The sequence below is a fragment of the Takifugu flavidus genome, chromosome 6 (assembly GCF_003711565.1).
Source record: "Takifugu flavidus isolate HTHZ2018 chromosome 6, ASM371156v2, whole genome shotgun sequence".
Taxonomy (NCBI): Eukaryota; Metazoa; Chordata; class Actinopteri; order Tetraodontiformes; family Tetraodontidae; genus Takifugu; species Takifugu flavidus.
Genome location: NC_079525.1, coordinates 13,127,962 through 13,146,343, shown reverse-complemented (window position 1 = coordinate 13,146,343; position 18,382 = coordinate 13,127,962). Strand labels below are relative to the sequence as shown.

Here is an 18,382-nt window from a genome sequence, read left to right as displayed (position 1 = left end):
GAAAACTAGAAAACCCCAAAGAAAAGCTGCTGCAGTGTGCCATGCCCCTTCTCTACTGAGAAAACCCATCCAAAAAAGAGAAAAGCCCAAGTGTGAAGTGACCGCCCTGTTAAACCTTGGTACCGAAAGCCTGCAATCATTCTCATCTTAGGTGGCTTCATTCCAGCCAGAAGCCCAAACCTGCCTCCCTCTTAAAGGGGCAGCAGGTCAGTCCAACCACAGAAACCTTCATGAAGATCTGAAGCTTTCAGCATCCACAATTGTTGCACCTCACTTCGATTGGAGTCCAAATCAGAAGTCAACAAGTTGATTCTACACCGATTCTACACAATGCAGCCATTTTTAGAATGTTTCCATGCATAAGTTTTCACAAATTTTTAGATAAATCTGTTTGTTCATCGCCTCCTTCTTTTTTTAATGATCATTAAAGAAAATGACCTTATTTGAGTTTTTCTCCTCACAAATATGACTTTCTATGAACGATGCAATAAATGCAGCTTCCAATCTAAGACAATATGGAAGTAAGTGTATATAATAGTAGTGGAAGTAGTTCATAAAATAATACAATTTCTCTTCTCATCGAATCTTTCTATGTTATTCAAGAAAAAGCTGCTCTTAGTCAACAAAATCTAAGAGATCAAACAAACAAAAATCCTAATTTTATATAATCTAATATAAAAAGTAGAGAAGACTCTTTCTGCAGAGACACTGGTGGCAGGAATGCAGAAGTATCACCTGCTCAACTTGGAAGGTGGAGCATAAACCACCAGCTGAGAAGGTCCTCAGCGAGAGGAAGTGGTGGAGAACCATGAAACGTGCTAAGCTCCACCTCAGCTCCAGAGACGGGCTGAGCTGTAGCTGTGGCACCAGGTATCGCCCAGAAGAGCCTCCAACAAACAAGCTCTTCTTTTGGGAGGAGAGGGCTTTGAATCTCAGCTCAGTGTGCTTGTCTCTAGTAGGTGGTCGCAGCTGCACCTTTTCCTGAGGTCCTTGTTGATGACCTGAGGGGAATTGATGCTCCTGCAATGTTTTCTGGAAGCATTGAGCTTGCAGTGGGGCAATCAACACACTGTGGGGTGGCTCTCTTTCCTTTTATCATCTGGACAACAAGTGACACCAGCTGCCAATCATTGTTGGAGAAATGTGCAGTCAGGGGAACTATGCGTCCAGACTATAGCCGCCCTTCCAGCATCCAGCAGTGTCTAAAACCTTTGATTTGGTTTCACCAGAGAGTGTAGGGATTGCAGGGTCGCTGCAGCATCGGCCACAAGCTATCAGGAGTGGCTCGCTTTGTCCCAACTCCTGACAAGAGTTGAGTGCTATTGAGAAATGTGGTTTCACAAACTTGGAAGGTTTTTGACCTACACACACTTTACATACGGTGTAGATCTTGTCCAACCGCCCTGAAAGAACCAAAATACGAACATACGGCAGATAAGCCGGTGCAGGACGAGAGGTTTGTTGCTTGTAAGCTGTGTTTTTGCTCTGGTACATGTTGATTTTTATTTGTCTTCTCTCAAAATAATTGTTATTTAGACTAAGTGGCTGCAGTTTATCAGAGACCAGCTGTGATTCTGTGGCCTCAGCTCTGAAGTCCAACCTCTCCCATCTGAGGGTTCTGAACCTGAGCGCCAACACGTTGCAGGATTCAGGAGTGAAGCAGCTCTGTTCTGGACTGGAGAGTCCAAACTGTAAACTGGAGAGGCTCAGGTCAGTCTTCATTTTTCTACCTATATACCAGCTGCTAAGATGGTGAAGTGAGGCTGTTCTCAACACTGCTGTGATGCACCACATTAAAAAATTCCTTGTAATATCGTGAATTCAGGTACGACCCAACTAAGAACTAACGTAGGTTTAGTACTGACGCAGATAACATGCAGACCTGCACCGTATACCTTATCCTGCATTTTTCAGATTGATTGACTGCAGGTTATCAGAGATCAGCTGTGGCTCTCTGGCCTCGGCGCTGAGGTCCAATCCCTCCCATCTCAGAGAACTGGACCTGAGTTGGAACCAGCTGCAGGATCCAGGAGTGAAGCTGCTCTGTGGTTTTTTCTCCACTTTCCAAACTGCCAACTGGAAACTCTGAGGTAAACACCATTCTCAAAAATGTCCATTATTCCATCCGAGGGTCCTCACACTTTCTGAGTGTGTGTGTTGTGCCCAGTTCCTTCAGGAGGGAGGGCCACACGGTGACCACTTATTCATGATAATTTGATTTAAGGACAATGAAAAAGCCGACAGATGGTAACCAAAATTAGACAAAACTACGTGAGGGTGCCTGGTAGACACCAGCCAACGAGGAGGGAGATGGTGAGGGAGACAGGAAGTCATCTAAGACAGGTTGTGCCTTTAAAGATGAGCCACAGGTGAGATGGATCTCCATGATGAGATGGGAGGGAAAGAGGTCGGGAGAACCTGGAAGAGTGAGGGCCATAACAATATATATTCTCCTTTGGAACAGTGCAAACCTGAGAGGTTGGAATTGTGGTAATTACATATTACGATCATTTTTTAACCTGTAACTAAATTAAATATTTACAGATCATGCCTTTGATTAACCTTTCAGATTAATACTGGTTTCACTTATAACCTTATAAAAGTTTTCCTTCTTTATTTAGATTAATTCACTGCAGCTTATCAAAGATCAGCTGTGACTCTCTGGCCTCGGCGCTGAGGTCCAATCCCTCCCATCTCAGAGAACTGGACCTGAGACAGAACCACCTGAAGGATTCAGAGCTGAAGCTGCTGTCTGATCTCGTAGAGAATCCACACTATGGGCTGGAGACATTGAGACAGTAGCTGGTTGAAGCCAGTCAACTCCCGCTCATCTGCTGCATCACTCACTGACCACTGGTGAAGAGCATCTGTGAAACATCTGCCGTCTACTCCGTCCATAGATGAAAAATTCAGTTTTAAAAAGCGGTGGTGGACTTTCAGGAGCTCAGTCGATGGTCAACAAAGCAGAAGCAGCTTCGCCTTGAAGTTAAAATAGTTCCTGGTATCATCGGGGTTGTGTGTATATTTAATAACACAATCTCAAGTTGTTTATTTTAAATAAAAGATCACCGTGAGGTCACCTGATAACAAACCAAACTAATTGGGGACTAAACTAATTTTTGCTGCAAGAACTTTGGTTCTTCAGAAATTTCTATGTTGGCTTCCACAGATTGTGCATCCACTAAAACTCAGTGTTTTTGAGGAACTACCAGGAGTGGCTGGAGTGGAGGCCAATGACGCTATCGCTACATATAGGTACATATAGATCACCGTTATCCTCAACCCAAAAGACCACCAGTTGGCGCGCAATACTAAAGATAGGAGGTTGTGGTCGTTGCGCAGACACGGAGTGATATCATGCACAAACGTGCCCTATGTTCTATATACCGTATTTTCGCGACCATAGGTACTGATACTGATGTGTGTGTGTCTGTGTGTTATAGTGGAAAAATCACATGTTCATATATCCTCTTTCATATGTTATTAAGTCACATGTTCATTTGTCCTCTTTCATATGTTATTAAGTCACATGTTCATATATCCTCTTTCATATGTTATAAGTCACATGTTCACATATCCTCTTTCATATCTTATTAAGTCACATGTTCATGTATCCTCTTTCATATGTTATTAAGTCACATGTTCATATATTCTCTTTCATATGTTATTAAGTCACATGTTCATATATCCTCTTTCATATGTTATTAAGTCACATGTTCATATATCCTCTTTCATATCTTATTAAGTCACACGTTCATATATCCTCTGCATATGTTATTAAGTCACATGTTCATATATCCTCTTTCATATGTTATTAAGTCACATGTTCATATATCCTCTTTCAAATGTTATTTGTTGTGGTTCGGTTTCTGGTCGGCACTCGGACTTCTCACCTCCCCCTCTACCTGCAGGACGGCATTCATTTTTGTGATGTTAGATTTGATATTTTCTTAATTTGAAACGTTACTGTGTTTGCTTATGTGTTTATCTGCTTTGTGTTATGTGACTGAGGATCAAAACATTTTTACATGTACATTTTGGCAAAAGTTAAAAATACATTTGTGTAATGCTAATAGTTTAATATCATACTGTCGAAATATTTGCATGAGGAAGTTTATGTAGTGACGAATAGGTGGCTTCATTATAATTATTATAATATGAATAAAGTTGATGAGTCCTTATATTTTCTGTTAAGTTTAAATGTATTTTGTTTTTTATTTTACTCTTTATTTGCATATTTGAATGAAACTTGAACGCAGTTGTCGTCTCCTTTGTTTACTTCCGGTTATTGTCGCTAATTTCCGGTCTCGTGAGCTAACTCTCGCTAGCTTGTCACTGACGGTGGTTGTCAGCGCAGCATCAGCGAGTCTCCAGCCCGCGCGGCTGCCTGGACAAGGTGAGCTGGATGACCCGGAGAAGCGTCCTTTTAGTCCGTTTTTGCGAGGATGACAGAAACGGGAACCTTTGGGCAGGTCCTGTGAAGTTGGACACGTCGGTGATTGAGAAGTGGAAGGAAAACGACCCTTAAATAGCTTTTTAGGACTTAAATGACAGATATCAGAGAAAAATCATCAATAACTGTAAATGAGCCAGACTTGCTGGTCAAACCAGGCTTTTGTAGGAAATCTGACCTCGTTTTAAGTTTTTTAAATGCATTTCTTTAAACTCTTAGAACACAGAGGAACTCTTGTATTGGGGGCAGAAAAGGTACATTTTTATCTGGTAAAATTCAGTCAAAAGAGCACTAAAAGCATGAATAAACTGAATCATGTAGATTCTAATGACATAAGCTGGAGCTCCTACAGTTACAGCCCATAATGAGACTGCAACTGTTTCTGTCAAAGTGAACTTTTATACAGTTTACATTCTGCAGATTTTTGTCAAATTTCAATGCAAACATTCACGTTAATCGATATAATAGAAATCTGTTACACATCATGGATCAGTCAGTAATCTTGGACAACAGCAACGTTTAATCCTGGATCACTGCTCGATATATTTAAATGAACAAAGACAGCTGATACTGATTTAAGGCAGAATTTGTGCATTTTGATGATCACATTCATTGGATTTTTAACCACTGATGGAAACATATTGATTCATTTAAATCAGGGGTGTCAAAGTCAAATGGACAGAGGGCCAAATAAAAATGTAGCTCCAAGCCGAGGGCCAGACTGATTGAATGTTCGTTGAATAATTTTAAAATGACCGCATATAGTGCAGGGGTCACCAACCTTTTTGAAACCGAGAGCTACTTCCTGGGTACTGAATAATGTGAAGGGCTACCAGTTTGATACACACTTCTGAAATAGCCAATTTGCTCAATTTACCTTTAACTAAATGTCATTATTAATACCATATTGGCCTGAATAAAGACGGTGTTTTTTGCATTGAATAAGACTGAAAAAGAGGGGGTCGTCTTATAATCAGGTCGTCTTATATTCGGGCCAATACGGTGGATCCAGTCCATTCAGGCCTCAGTCCGACCGGGATTTCCTAAAACACAAGCTCAGGACGAAGCTAATGCTGGTGCACAACTGCCTTACTGGTCTGACAATGTTCAAAATAAATTAAAATACATTAATATATCAGTCGGTGCACAATGAATTTGACACGGTTCTGCTTTATCGATTGAATGAGTGACATTGAATAATTTATTGATCTAATCAAGTGTTACTCTCTGTTTCCAGCACCTTCGCAACAGGAAAAAATACATTTCACATTGGAGATGTGGAACCAGAGAAGGATCCAAACGCTGCGGAATAGGCTTCCTCCTCAATGGGGTGAAATCCGTAAATGTCTGGTCACCGGCGAAGTCGCGGCCCAGGCTTTGGTCGGCCGGGTCCATTTCCCCACTTTCTTGTCTTTCTCGCTCCTCCTCCTGAGGGATGAAGGTGAAGAGTGGGAATAGAAGAAATTCTGCTGAGCCAAGAGAACTTGTTGACCACCTCACCTCGGGGCTTCCCATTAAAAACTCTACGAGGGAGCTGGATCTCTCTCGGGTCTGGACCCCCTCCAGGATCTTATACACCATCGACCGGCAGAACTTTTCCGTCACTGTCTTTTCCAGCCTTGTCTGTTTGTGCGACAAGAACGGGGTGAAAATGGACCGGCGGGATGGGAAAACCCTGAAAGGCTCAAAGGCTTTGATCATACGACACCTCCAGGTGCGCCGGAGCTCTGCCGTCCTGTCCTCGGACACAGCGAAGCCCATGAGCGTCACCTGCACCGAGGCCCCCTGCAACAGCACCGGGTTGGTTTGGAGCTGCCACGACTCCGTGTGGAGGCCCGGCACCCCGGATTTAAACATCAGGTCTATTTGTTGGGTGACGCCCGGAAGGATCACACCTGTGACGGAGGACACGGCATGACGGGGGGACGGGGGGACTCGGACGCCTGGTCGGGGGCCGCACGTACCTGAGGACTGGTTGAAGTAGAAGCAGCTGCGCCTTCTGTGTGAGAGCAGGTGCGACAGGCTGGAGGAGACGTCCAGCTGCTGCCAGCTGTAGAAGATGGACGTGTTGCCCTCGTTGCGCAGCTCCAGGCGGGATGAGGCCACTTCTCCCGGCGAGGCTTCAAAGAAGATGGTGGAGTTGATCCCCACGTCCCCCTTCCACACAGACAAAAGCCCTTCGATCATATTTAACTTATTATGTGGATCGCTCCTGTTTAGCAATAAGATGTATTTAACATTTAACAGACAGAACCGGACTATATTTACAACCTGCCGCACGCTTCAGTGCTGTTGCTAAACTTTGGACGTTTCTTAGTCCTGATGGGTTTGAGTCCATTTGGAACGGACCAACTTTGCACAGCGGACATTCATCAGGTGGAACTAGTTTAAAGAGACGGTCTAAAGCTCACGACAGCGTCCCGTCACTCGGGGTGGCGTGCGCGGCCCGGACCTGGTAGTTGGTTGAGTTTCCTGTCCATTGAGCCAGTTGACCGCAGAACCTCAGGGCTGGAACTGGAGGGTCGGTCTGAGCACCATGACACTGCGCTGGTGGATCCCTGTGGAAGTCAAAGGAACCGGTGCTGACGTCTGTACTTTTGAGGAGTTGTTGCATGGGAATTTTCTAGTTTTGCCCTCACTGATTGTGTTTCATTGTGTTTGAGGAGGGAGCAGAAGGTGCTGATTCTTTAGATTAGCCGGGTTCTGGATGGGGTGTCGGTCAGGACACATCAATGAGAAGAGTTCAGTGGGTTCTAGTTCTATAGTTGCTGCTGCGGCTGAAGGCAATGCGTACCAGCAACATCAGTTGTAATAGAATCTAACGCGCTTGTAATGTCTGTTGCTTTCCATCAAAGCTTCTTTGATCTTTCATCCCTGAAAAACCTCACCTGGATTGTTTGGTAGAACCAAGAACCTCCAGCCCACCGCTGTCCAGTACTGAAGAGGAGCTACAGGAGTGGTCCATGTTCGGTCCTAAACCACCTGATAAAAGCACAATCAAGTCAATGCAAACTCATTTTGGCCACAAAATTGTAGAAATGTTACATATTTACGTCCCTCTTTGAGGTCTATGAAGCCCGAGACGCGCAGATTACAGCCTCATTTTGAACAGGGCAGCGCTGAGTTGGAGCTTTATCACTTCATACCTGGATGAAGATGATTCGGTAACTCAGTTTCGTTCAAAACGCCCCAGAAATCGAACGCGACTCGCGTCCGTTTACCCGTAACTATGGCAACGGAGCGTGGAAAACCCAAAGCAGGAACCGCTACTGCAGTTTATCCCTACCAACCAGGAACAGAAATAAAAACTATTACATTTATACATGATTACACAGTTTGCTTACACACACACACAGCCCTGGTGTCCCAGGTTGGCCTGCTGGATTACGGCGGTGTGTCGCTGCGCCCCCTGCCGGTTGGCTCCCGCAACTGCTATCGGGGGAGGGAGTTGAGGCGTGCGGGCTGCAGCCAATTAACCAGGTAAACTGCTGCGGTTTTAGTGCCGTTTTCCTGTTACTGCTCATGTTGGCTTCGTTTCTTTTAAGGCTTCTCATAGGCCGCTGTTTGCCCTGTCGTGCCTCTTGGTTTTCTTTTCTGCTGGTGTGTTTTTAATTCTGCGTTTCTCAGACATTTCGTAAACAGTGGTTCGGTTGCGTTTAACTTACACCCTGACCTGCCCGCGGAGCCTTCTGACCCGTAGGTTAGTACGGCAGTTATTGCGGAGGCCCAATGAGCTTGAACATAGACATGTGGTTGTTTTTTATTTGACCGGTTTGCATTAGTATCGTTAGTATTTAAGGGTGCAGTGACCTTTGTCACCACTAGTGGGCGGACTTTCCCTCTATTTAGCTGCAGCCCTGAAGTTTGGACTTTACACCCCTTTCCCGAGCTATGCACATTTTCTTTATCAAGAAGTAAATAATTAATTCATTGTGTATTTATCTGTGCCTCAGATGGTGAGGAAAAAGTAGTCTTTAGATGCAAGTCCTCAGGTGATGAGTAGCTTCCTCAAGATCTGCCACTTGCACCTTTGCTGGTTTTGCCACCTGCCAGGTCGTTGACTTAAGTGACCATTTTCTTCCACGGAGCCTCCGTGTTGGCAGTGCAGCATATCTCATATCCTCAGAGGATTTCTGCAGTTTCCACCCTGTTTATCACCAGCTCGTAAGAGTCTGCCACCTTCTTCCTTTCTTGGAATGGACTCTAAATCTGTGGTCTCCGGTGGTTCAGCAGCAGCCCCTCCATGGTCTTCATCACATGTGGCATTTAGCAGACTGGGAGACTATAAGATGGTTTCCACAGACCCTCTGATTCAGCATGATGTGCTGCAGAAGCCCATTGCACCGACTCTCAGGAGTCGAGCGAAACTCCATCTGGACCTGCTGCTTTGGGATGAGGCCTCCTCAGCTACAGATAGTTTCACAAAGCTGTTATTGACGGCCTAAACACGTTTCCACCCTCGAAGCGATGAGGCTGAAGGACCATTTACTAGCGATGGCTGTTAAAGGGTAGATGTTCAGATGAGCTCATCTCCAGGCGCCTGGTTCCGTCTCTCTTCCTAGTGATCCTGCTGGTTTTCCTGTCGCTGCTTTAAAAGTCTGCAGTGAATTTTTTTTCTTTTTCATTTGGAAGACAAAATGTTCAACATGATAATTTTTGAAGAGATGAAAATACGACACTAGAGGTCAGAAGGTTGGGCGGAAGTTTTCTTGTCTTGTGGAAGGATGAAACCTTTTAACTCTGACAGTTCAAAGCTGAAGAATGAGATGATCCTCCCCAAAGGGATGGCGAGGTCCAGACAATAAACCTGAGTGTTTTTGTGTCCGATTATTAACATGTTCCATGCTTTTCCTTCTGCAAAGTTCATCACACCTGCTCAGTGAAACCTCGGCGTAAAGGAGGTGAAGCCGTGCCTCAGTGACTCTACTTTGGTGTTTTAGAAACTAACAGTTATTAGATGAATATACAGTGTGCACGTACGTGCAAACGTGTGTATAAACACTTAATACACGTGTGTGCATGTATGTAGACTTTTTAGTACTTTGGGTTCATATACTTTTTAGTATTTTGCAGATACGTGTCTGTTTATAAACCAGATCCTCCTGTAATAAAGAACTAAAGGCTGACTGTTGTCACGTGACCTGTCTCCGTCTGTCCATGATGGAACCTGCCTGGAACATCTGGCCACAGAAAAAGCAAAACAGCTCACAGAACTGGCCCAGTTTAGACCCAAAAATGACAATAAATAATGAAAATGTGTGACACAGTAGAAAAATGGACGAACTTTCTATTGGTCATTGACAGTTTCACTCATCGTCATCAGAATGCATCAAAAATATTTAAACCAACAAACTACACACAGAACCGCAAAGTTTAGAGCTTAAAGGGAGCGACAGGTGAAGATTTAAAGCTCAACGCAGCTGAAGAAGTTCCAAAAAGGAGAAATATCATGTGGTGCTTTACCGCCACCGGTGGACACGCGTGGAACTGCAGACAATAGTTAAACGCGCTCCGACACATTCTGACCTCTGCTGCTCCTCCTGGACTCCAGGGCTGCAGAAATATGCTGCTTTTACAAGTCTTTCAAAATCTGTGAGGCATCATAAATCTTATTTATTTAGCTTGGTTGAATAATGGTGGAGAATGGTGTCCGAAAAGCGTCTTTATTTTAAAGTGAACAAGAACAGTTCGGTCCGCGTTCAGAGAGAGGCGGAGAGACCTCGAGAGAGTCCAAAACAAGTCCGCGAGGAAAACTAATAGTCAAGCCACAGAAGTCAGGGTTTGACGATGAGGACGAAAACACTCCGCCGCTGGCAGACGGGAGTTCTGTCCTTAAATCTAACGGGAGATTGAAGAGAGACCGCAGGTGCGTGTGTCTGCGGGGCCAGCTGTGGCTGATGAGCGGCTCCTCCACGCCCCCTGCAGGTAGACACCCGCAACAACGGTCCCAGAAACTGGGAACCCAACGAACGAGTTTTTAAAAGTATTCCTTTCAGACTAAGCAGGGAGACTGAAGACCGACAAGGTGAGTAAACGAAGAGCATTATTGAAAAGAATTGACATTTGTGTTTGGAGATAAAATCAAGATTTGAATCAACTAGACGTTATATTTAGTTTTCGCACAAAACATCATTATACATTATAAATGAATCGGTCTTATTTAACTTTCTTATAGTCTGGCTTTAGTTATAGTTGAATAGTCTTTCTAAGTGAAGTTTAGTTTATGTTTCTGCTCTTTGCTACTGATCCTAAAAGAACTTTAAACCCTCCCAGAATGCTTTAATGGTAGTAATATATACGCCATAAAGCTGTTGATTGGGTTTTAAAAGTGAAAGTATTCTGTTCAGACGAAGCTGGAAGAGCGACATTTTTGTGACAGGTGAAAAGCTCTGAGAGTTATTAGAGTTGTTCAACAGTCCAGGTTATAGCTGGATATTTTGTTATTACCTGTCAAACAACATCTAATCGTGTGCAAATTAACATCTCTCAGCTGGACCAATTTAAGACAATAAACTTTCAAAATAACTAAATAAATAAATCCACACAGGATCACAGGACACCAACAGGATTTTTGGTTCATGTTGCACGTTTTCTCCAGTGGTTTATTGTTCTATGTTGTGGAACCACTGTGAAAGAAATGCAGGAGTGGGTGTCATTTCTTTCATCTATTTTAAATAGAGCAGTGATCTTGAGAACTTGGATTATAGAAATAATTGAAGAGGGGAACAAATGAGGGGAGTTAAAAAGTCCTGACTAGTATGTTTATGTAGCACCAAATAATTTATTGGCTGAGCTGAAGACAGTCCTTTCACCATGTTGGCCTGTGGAAAACCAGTGTTGTCGGGCCCGATGGACCAGCGTCCCCGTCGTTGCCGGACCACCGTTGGCCACCAGTTGGGTTTTGGGATCAAAGTGGGGGCGTTTCCTGTATCCGGTTCTCCTCACGGATCCATGACTACAACATGTTGCTGCAAGTGCAGAGACGTTTGCTCTGGAAAGAACTTTAGAGCACATTCAGTGCTACAGGATGAGGGGCTGGAAAAGTGCCAGTTCTTTTCTCACTGCAGGGAACAGTTAAAAAAAGCAGCGTAAGCTCTGAAAACATGAAAATTATACATATACATCATTGATTTAGTGATTCAGTTGTTATCCAGAATGGATTAGAAATGTTCCTGTTTGATAAAAATGCAGTGAATTGGGATTATTTAACTACAACCTCTACAGATTATTTACCTTCATCAGTCTCATCACTATTTCTGATGTTTCCTCAGGATGGACGAGGACAGAGCAGAGTCCACAGTGCCCAGCTGTGTGTCTCCTGAAGAGTGACCAGTCCAAAGATGTAATGATAATCTTCAGAAGTTCAGAGGAAATGTAAGAAAACTAAAGTGTGATGATGTGTTTGTGTGGCAGCTGTTAGTCACATTAACAGCAGCAGGTTGTGAGTTTATTATTGGAGATGTTTAACACTTAAACCTCAGACAGTCATATAGTTACATACTTAATGTGAATATTGTTGATTAGAAACAAGAATCGATGAATTCAGACATAAATGCTGGAACAATATTGAGTCTTGATCAGGTTCTTTCATCCTATAAATCAAAGGACTAATAGAGATGTGTTTCATAGTGAGAGGGGGGAGCACATCCTATCAAACTGGGACCAGTCAGCTCCACCAGGAGAGTCCTCTTGTTCACAATCTGGAAGCAGATCTGGAGATGCTGAAATGAAGCCCAAACAAAGTAAAACTGTTCAATATAAAATTGAACTTGTGATGTCATTATTTTGTATTGTGTTGATGATTTATGATAGATGGAAATCATTGGTTTACTTATGTTCAGGAGGTGATCTGCAGGAGGTGATAGAAGGTCATAAGATGAGTCTGAAGAGAAGATGTGAACATGTGACTGAAGGAACTAATGAAGCAGGAAGTGGAACCCTGCTGAACAAGATCTACACTGAGCTCTACATCACTGAGGGACAAAGTGAGGAGGTGGACACACAACATGAGGTGAGACAGCTTGAGAGAACCTCCAAGAAGAACATCCAGGACACTCCAATCAAGTGCCAGGACATCTTCAAAGTCTTATCTGAGCAACAGAGACACATCAGAGTGGTTCTGACCAACGGTGTCGCCGGCGTTGGAAAAACCTTCTCAGTGCAGAAGTTCAGTCTGGACTGGGCAGAAGGTTTGGAGAACCAAGACATCAGTCTGGTGCTTCCGCTCTCATGGAGGGAGCTGAACTTGATCAGAGATGAGCTGCACAGTCTTCTCTCACTGCTTCATGTTTTCCATCCAACATTACAGAAGATCAGAGCAGAAGATCTGACTGTCTGGAAACTTCTGTTCATCTTTGATGGCCTGGATGAAAGCAGATTTTCACTGGATTTCAAAAAGCATCGGGTCATCTCTGATGTCACACAAGTATCGTCAGTTGGCGTGCTCCTGGTGAACCTCATCCAGGGGAACCTGCTTCCCTCAGCTCTCATCTGGATCACCTCCAGACCTGCAGCAGCCTATCAGATTCCTCCCTCGTGTGTTGACAGGATCACAGAAGTACGAGGCTTCACTGACTCCCAGAAGGAGGAGTACTTCAGGAGGAGGTTCAGTGATGAAGATCTGTCCAAGAGAATCATCTCACACATCAAGGCTTCCAGAGCCTCCACATCATGTGTCTGATCCCAGTTTTCTGCTGGATCACTGCTATAGTTCTGGAGGACATGATGACCAGAGACCAGAGAGGAGAGCTGCCCAAAACCCTGACTGACCTCTACTCACACTTCCTGAGGGTTCAGATAAAGAGGAAGAAGCAGAAGTATGGAGGAAAGCAGAGACCAGAGGAACTGACTAAGGCTGACAAAGAACTCCTTCGGAAGTTGGGTCGGCTGGCGTTTGAACATCTGGAGAAAGGAAACATCATGTTCTACTCTGAAGACCTGGAGCAATGTGGACTGGACGTCTCCGAGGTGTCGGTGTACTCAGGAGTTTGTACAGAGATCTTCAAAAGAGAGAGTGTGATCTTCCAGAAATCAGTCTACTGCTTTGTTCATCTGAGCATTCAGGAGTTTCTGGCTGCCGTCTACATGTTCCACCTTTACACCATCAAGAATAAAAGGATTATGGAGTCTTTCCTAAAATATTTGAAACCAAAATCTTTTTCCTGGTTTGTTGGGTTGTTAAATTACGATCCAGCCACATCTCTTGATGACTTCCTCAGGAGAGCACTAATGGAATCTCTTGAAAGTAAAAATGGCCACCTGGACTTGTTTGTTCGCTTCCTTCATGGTCTCTCTCTTGAGTCCAATCAGAGGATCTTGGGTGGACTGTTGGATCAGACGGAGAACCACCCAGAAACCATCCAGAAGGTCCTCAACAACCTGAAGGAGGTGAACAGTGATGAAATCTCCCCAGACAGAAGCATCAACATCTTCCACTGTCTGATGGAGATGAAGGATCAGTCAGTCCATCAGGAGATCCAAGAGTTCCTGAACTCAGAGAAGAAATCAGAGAGGAGACTGTCAGAGTTCCACTGTTCAGCTCTGGCCTACCTGCTGCAGATGTCAGAGGAGGTTCTGGATGAGCTGAACCTGCAGCAGTACAACACCTCAGTGGAGGGACGACGTCGCCTGATTCCAGCTGTGAGGAACTGCAGAAGGCCGTGTAAGTAAAGATTTTTGGGGCGTTTAAATCAACCGAGTCGATCATGTCAGGTAGCAATACCCCCTCCAGTGGTCATTCCTTCAATTCTTTATTTCCATTGCAGCGTCCATAAATTAAAAAAACAACAATTCATCAGAAATGTTCAACACTGGCTGGATATAAGTTCAAAGTTCAATCCAGACAAACCAACATAAGACAGGAATAATAGGAGCCACAAGTTAACTGACTATCATGAAATTACTGTCATGTCATTAAATAACTTTTGTTTGTTTGTATACATCGTATTCAAACAACAGAAAAACACATTTTAACTAATGACACGTGACTATTTTGCTCCATTTGTTCAACGTAAAAACAGCCGGCCTCGTTGGTTTAAATGGGTGTTTTAGGTCTTTGTGGCGGTTCCGTTTGGAGCCTTTATGTGACCCACAAAGTTGTTTGACCCTTTCCACACCCGTTAGGTGGCAACTTCATCACTAGCAACAAAAGGTGCAGTGAAAATTATTTGAAGGAAAACAGGCAGATGTAACAGAAGCTGACGGCAATCGATGCAACCAGAGACTCTGATGTCATCGATCGGATCGCTGAATTAAGACTTGACGCACGATCGTACAAATTGGATGAGATGCAAAATATCCAAAGAGCCGATAGACAGATAAAAAGATGCATGTTTCTTTAAACCATTTGCTATAATCATTTTAAATATTGAGTAATTATGAGCTGTTCTAAAATAAGACAAATGTTAGGAATAATTCAGTTGCATTTCAGATCTGATGGTCGTTCAAACTGTTGCTCTACGGTGTTGAATTTAGCTTTTCCAGGAAATGAGCTACATTTGTGTTTAGGTAGATTCTCAGATAAGTTGATTAGAAATCCCAAAGTTTGACTCACTATTTTTGTTTCATACACAACAGACTGTCTGATAGTGTTCTTTCAAAGAGTCATTGGGAAGTTGTGGCCTCAGCAATGACGTCAAACCCTTCTCATCTACGGGAGCTGAGCTTAAGCAAGAACCAAAACCTGACAGATTTCGCAGTAAAGTTACTGTCTTCTGCAATGATGCATCCAAACTGCAGACTGGAGACGCTCAGGTCAGGAGGCCTCTGTTGGTCTTTTCTAAATTTCTTTACATTTTCTGCTTTTCTCTTCACTTTCAGATTTAGAAATGTGTTTTTATTTGCCCCATTTATTGGTTTTCCAGGCTGTGGTGCTGCAGTTTATCAGAGATCAGCTGTGACTCTCTCCGTCTGTCCCATGATGGAACCTGCCTGGAACATCTGGTCCACAGAAAAAGCAAAACAGCTCACAGAACTGGCCCAGTTTAGACCCAAAAATGACAATAATAATGAAAATGTGTGACACAGTAGAAAAATGGACGAACTTTCTATTGGTCATTGACAGTTTCACTCATCGTCATCAGAATGCATCAAAAATATTTAAACCAACAAACTACACACAGAACCGCAAAGTTTAGAGCTTAAAGGGAGCGACAGGTGAAGATTTAAAGCTCAACGCAGCTGAAGAAGTTCCAAAAAGGAGAAATATCATGTGGTGCTTTACCGCCACCCGGTGGACACGCGTGGAACTGCAGACAATAGTTAAACGCGCTCCGACACATTCTGACCTCTGCTGCTCCTCCTGGACTCCAGGGCTGCAGAAATATGCTGCTTTTACAAGTCTTTCAAAATCTGTGAGGCATCATAAATCTTATTTATTTAGCTTGGTTGAATAATGGTGGAGAATGGTGTCCGAAAAGCGTCTTTATTTTAAAGTGAACAAGAACAGTTCGGTCCGCGTTCACAGAGAGGCGGAGAGACCTCGAGAGAGTCCAAAACAAGTCCGCGAGGAAAACTAATAGTCAAGCCACAGAAGTCAGGGTTTGACGATGAGGACGAAAACACTCCGCCGCTGGCAGACGGGAGTTCTGTCCTTAAATCTAACGGGAGATTGAAGAGAGACCGCAGGTGCGTGTGTCTGCGGGGCCAGCTGTGGCTGATGAGCGGCTCCTCCACGCCCCCTGCAGGTAGACACCAGCAACAACGGTCCCAGAAACTGGGAACCCAACGAACGAGTTTTTAAAAGTATTCCTTTCAGACTAAGCAGGGAGACTGAAGACCGACAAGGTGAGTGTAAACGAAGAGCATTATTGAAAAGAATTGACATTTGTGTTTGGAGATAAAATCAAGATTTGAATCAACTAGACGTTATATTTAGTTTTCGCACAAAACATCATTATACATTATAAATGAATCGGTCTTATTTAACTTTCTTATAGTCTGGCTTTAGTTATAGTTGAATAGTCTTTCTAAGTGAAGTTTAGTTTATGTTTCTGCTCTTTGCTACTGATCCTAAAAGAACTTTAAACCCTCCCAGAATGCTTTAATGGTAGTAATATATACGCCATAAAGCTGTTGATTGGGTTTTAAAAGTGAAAGTATTCTGTTCAGACGAAGCTGGAAGAGCGACATTTTTGTGACAGGTGAAAAGCTCTGAGAGTTATTAGAGTTGTTCAACAGTCCAGGTTATAGCTGGATATTTTGTTATTACCTGTCAAACAACATCTAATCGTGTGCAAATTAACATCTCTCAGCTGGACCAATTTAAGACAATAAACTTTCAAAATAACTAAATAAATAAATCCACACAGGATCACAGGACACCAACAGGATTTTTGGTTCATGTTGCACGTTTTCTCACAGTGGTTTATTGTTCTATGTTGTGGAACCACTGTGAAAGAAATGCAGGAGTGGGTGTCATTTCTTTCATCTATTTTAAATAGAGCAGTGATCTTTGAGAACTTGGATTATAGAAATAATTGAAGAGGGGAACAAATGAGGGGAGTTAAAAAGTCCTGACTAGTATGTTTATGTAGCACCAAATAATTTATTGGCTGAGCTGAAGACAGTCCTTTCACCATGTTGGCCTGTGGAAAACCAGTGTTGTCGGGCCCGATGGACCAGCGTCCCCGTCGTTGCCGGACCACCGTTGGCCACCAGTTGGGTTTTGGGATCAAAGTGGGGGCGTTTCCTGTATCCGGTTCTCCTCACGGATCCATGACTACAACATGTTGCTGCAAGTGCAGAGACGTTTGCTCTGGAAAGAACTTTAGAGCACATTCAGTGCTGCAGGATGAGGGGCTGGAAAAGGTGCCAGTTCTTTTCTCACTGCAGGGAACAGTTAAAAAAAGCAGCGTAAGCTCTGAAAACATGAAAATTATACATATACATCATTGATTTAGTGATTCAGTTGTTATCCAGAATGGATTAGAAATGTTCCTGTTTGATAAAAATGCAGTGAATTGGGATTATTTAACTACAACCTCTACAGATTATTTACCTTCATCAGTCTCATCACTATTTCTGATGTTTCCTCAGGATGGACGAGGACAGAGCAGAGTCCACAGTGCCCAGCTGTGTGTCCCTGAAGAGTGACCAGTCCAAAGATGTAATGATAATCTTCAGAAGTTCAGAGGAAATGTAAGAAAACTAAAGTGTGATGATGTGTTTGTGTGGCAGCTGTTAGTCACATTAACAGCAGCAGGTTGTGAGTTTATTATTGGAGATGTTTAACACTTAAACCTCAGACAGTCATATAGTTACATACTTAATGTGAATATTGTTGATTAGAAACAAGAATCGATGAATTCAGACATAAATGCTGGAACAATATTGAGTCTTGATCAGGTTCTTTCATCCTATAAATCAAAGGACTAATAGAGATGTGTTTCATAGTGAGAGGGGGGAGCACATCCTATCAAACTGGGACCAGTCAGCTCCACCAGGAGAGTCCTCTTGTTCACAATCTGGAAGCAGATCTGGAGATGCTGAAATGAAGCCCAAACAAAGTAAAACTGTTCAATATAAAATTGAACTTGTGATGTCATTAATTTGTAGTTGTGTTGATGATTTATGATAGATGGAAATCATTGGTTTACTTATTTTCAGGAGGTGATCTGCAGGAGGTGATAGAAGGTCATAAGATGAGTCTGAAGAGAAGATGTGAACATGTGACTGAAGGAACTAATGAAGCAGGAAGTGGAACCCTGCTGAACAAGATCTACACTGAGCTCTACATCACTGAGGGACAAAGTGAGGAGGTGGACACACAACATGAGGTGAGACAGCTTGAGAGAACCTCCAAGAAGAACATCCAGGACACTCCAATCAAGTGCCAGGACATCTTCAAAGTCTTATCTGAGCAACAGAGACACATCAGAGTGGTTCTGACCAACGGTGTCGCCGGCGTTGGAAAAACCTTCTCAGTGCAGA

General features: G+C 43.4%; 1 protein-coding gene across 6 annotated transcripts in view; it reads left to right on the top strand.

The window, feature by feature from the left end:
- LOC130527055 (NACHT, LRR and PYD domains-containing protein 12-like) overlaps nt 1-18,382 on the top strand; it is an 86,377-nt gene that overhangs the window by 9,854 nt on the left and 58,141 nt on the right. Inside the window, exons 11-13 of one of the 6 annotated variants that reach the window (XM_057035147.1) lie at nt 1,537-1,710; nt 1,915-2,090; nt 2,622-2,760. The exons of 2 other annotated variants lie outside the window; for them this stretch is intronic. In XM_057035147.1, the coding sequence (XP_056891127.1) occupies nt 1,537-1,710; nt 1,915-2,089 (349 nt within the window). In that variant the 3' untranslated portion in view covers nt 2,090; nt 2,622-2,760. Of the gene's footprint in view, nt 1-1,536; nt 1,711-1,914; nt 2,091-2,621; nt 3,826-18,382 lie in introns of those variants that run through there. 3 more of the 6 variants (XR_008950923.1, XR_008950924.1, XM_057035146.1) reach the window with 3 other exon arrangements.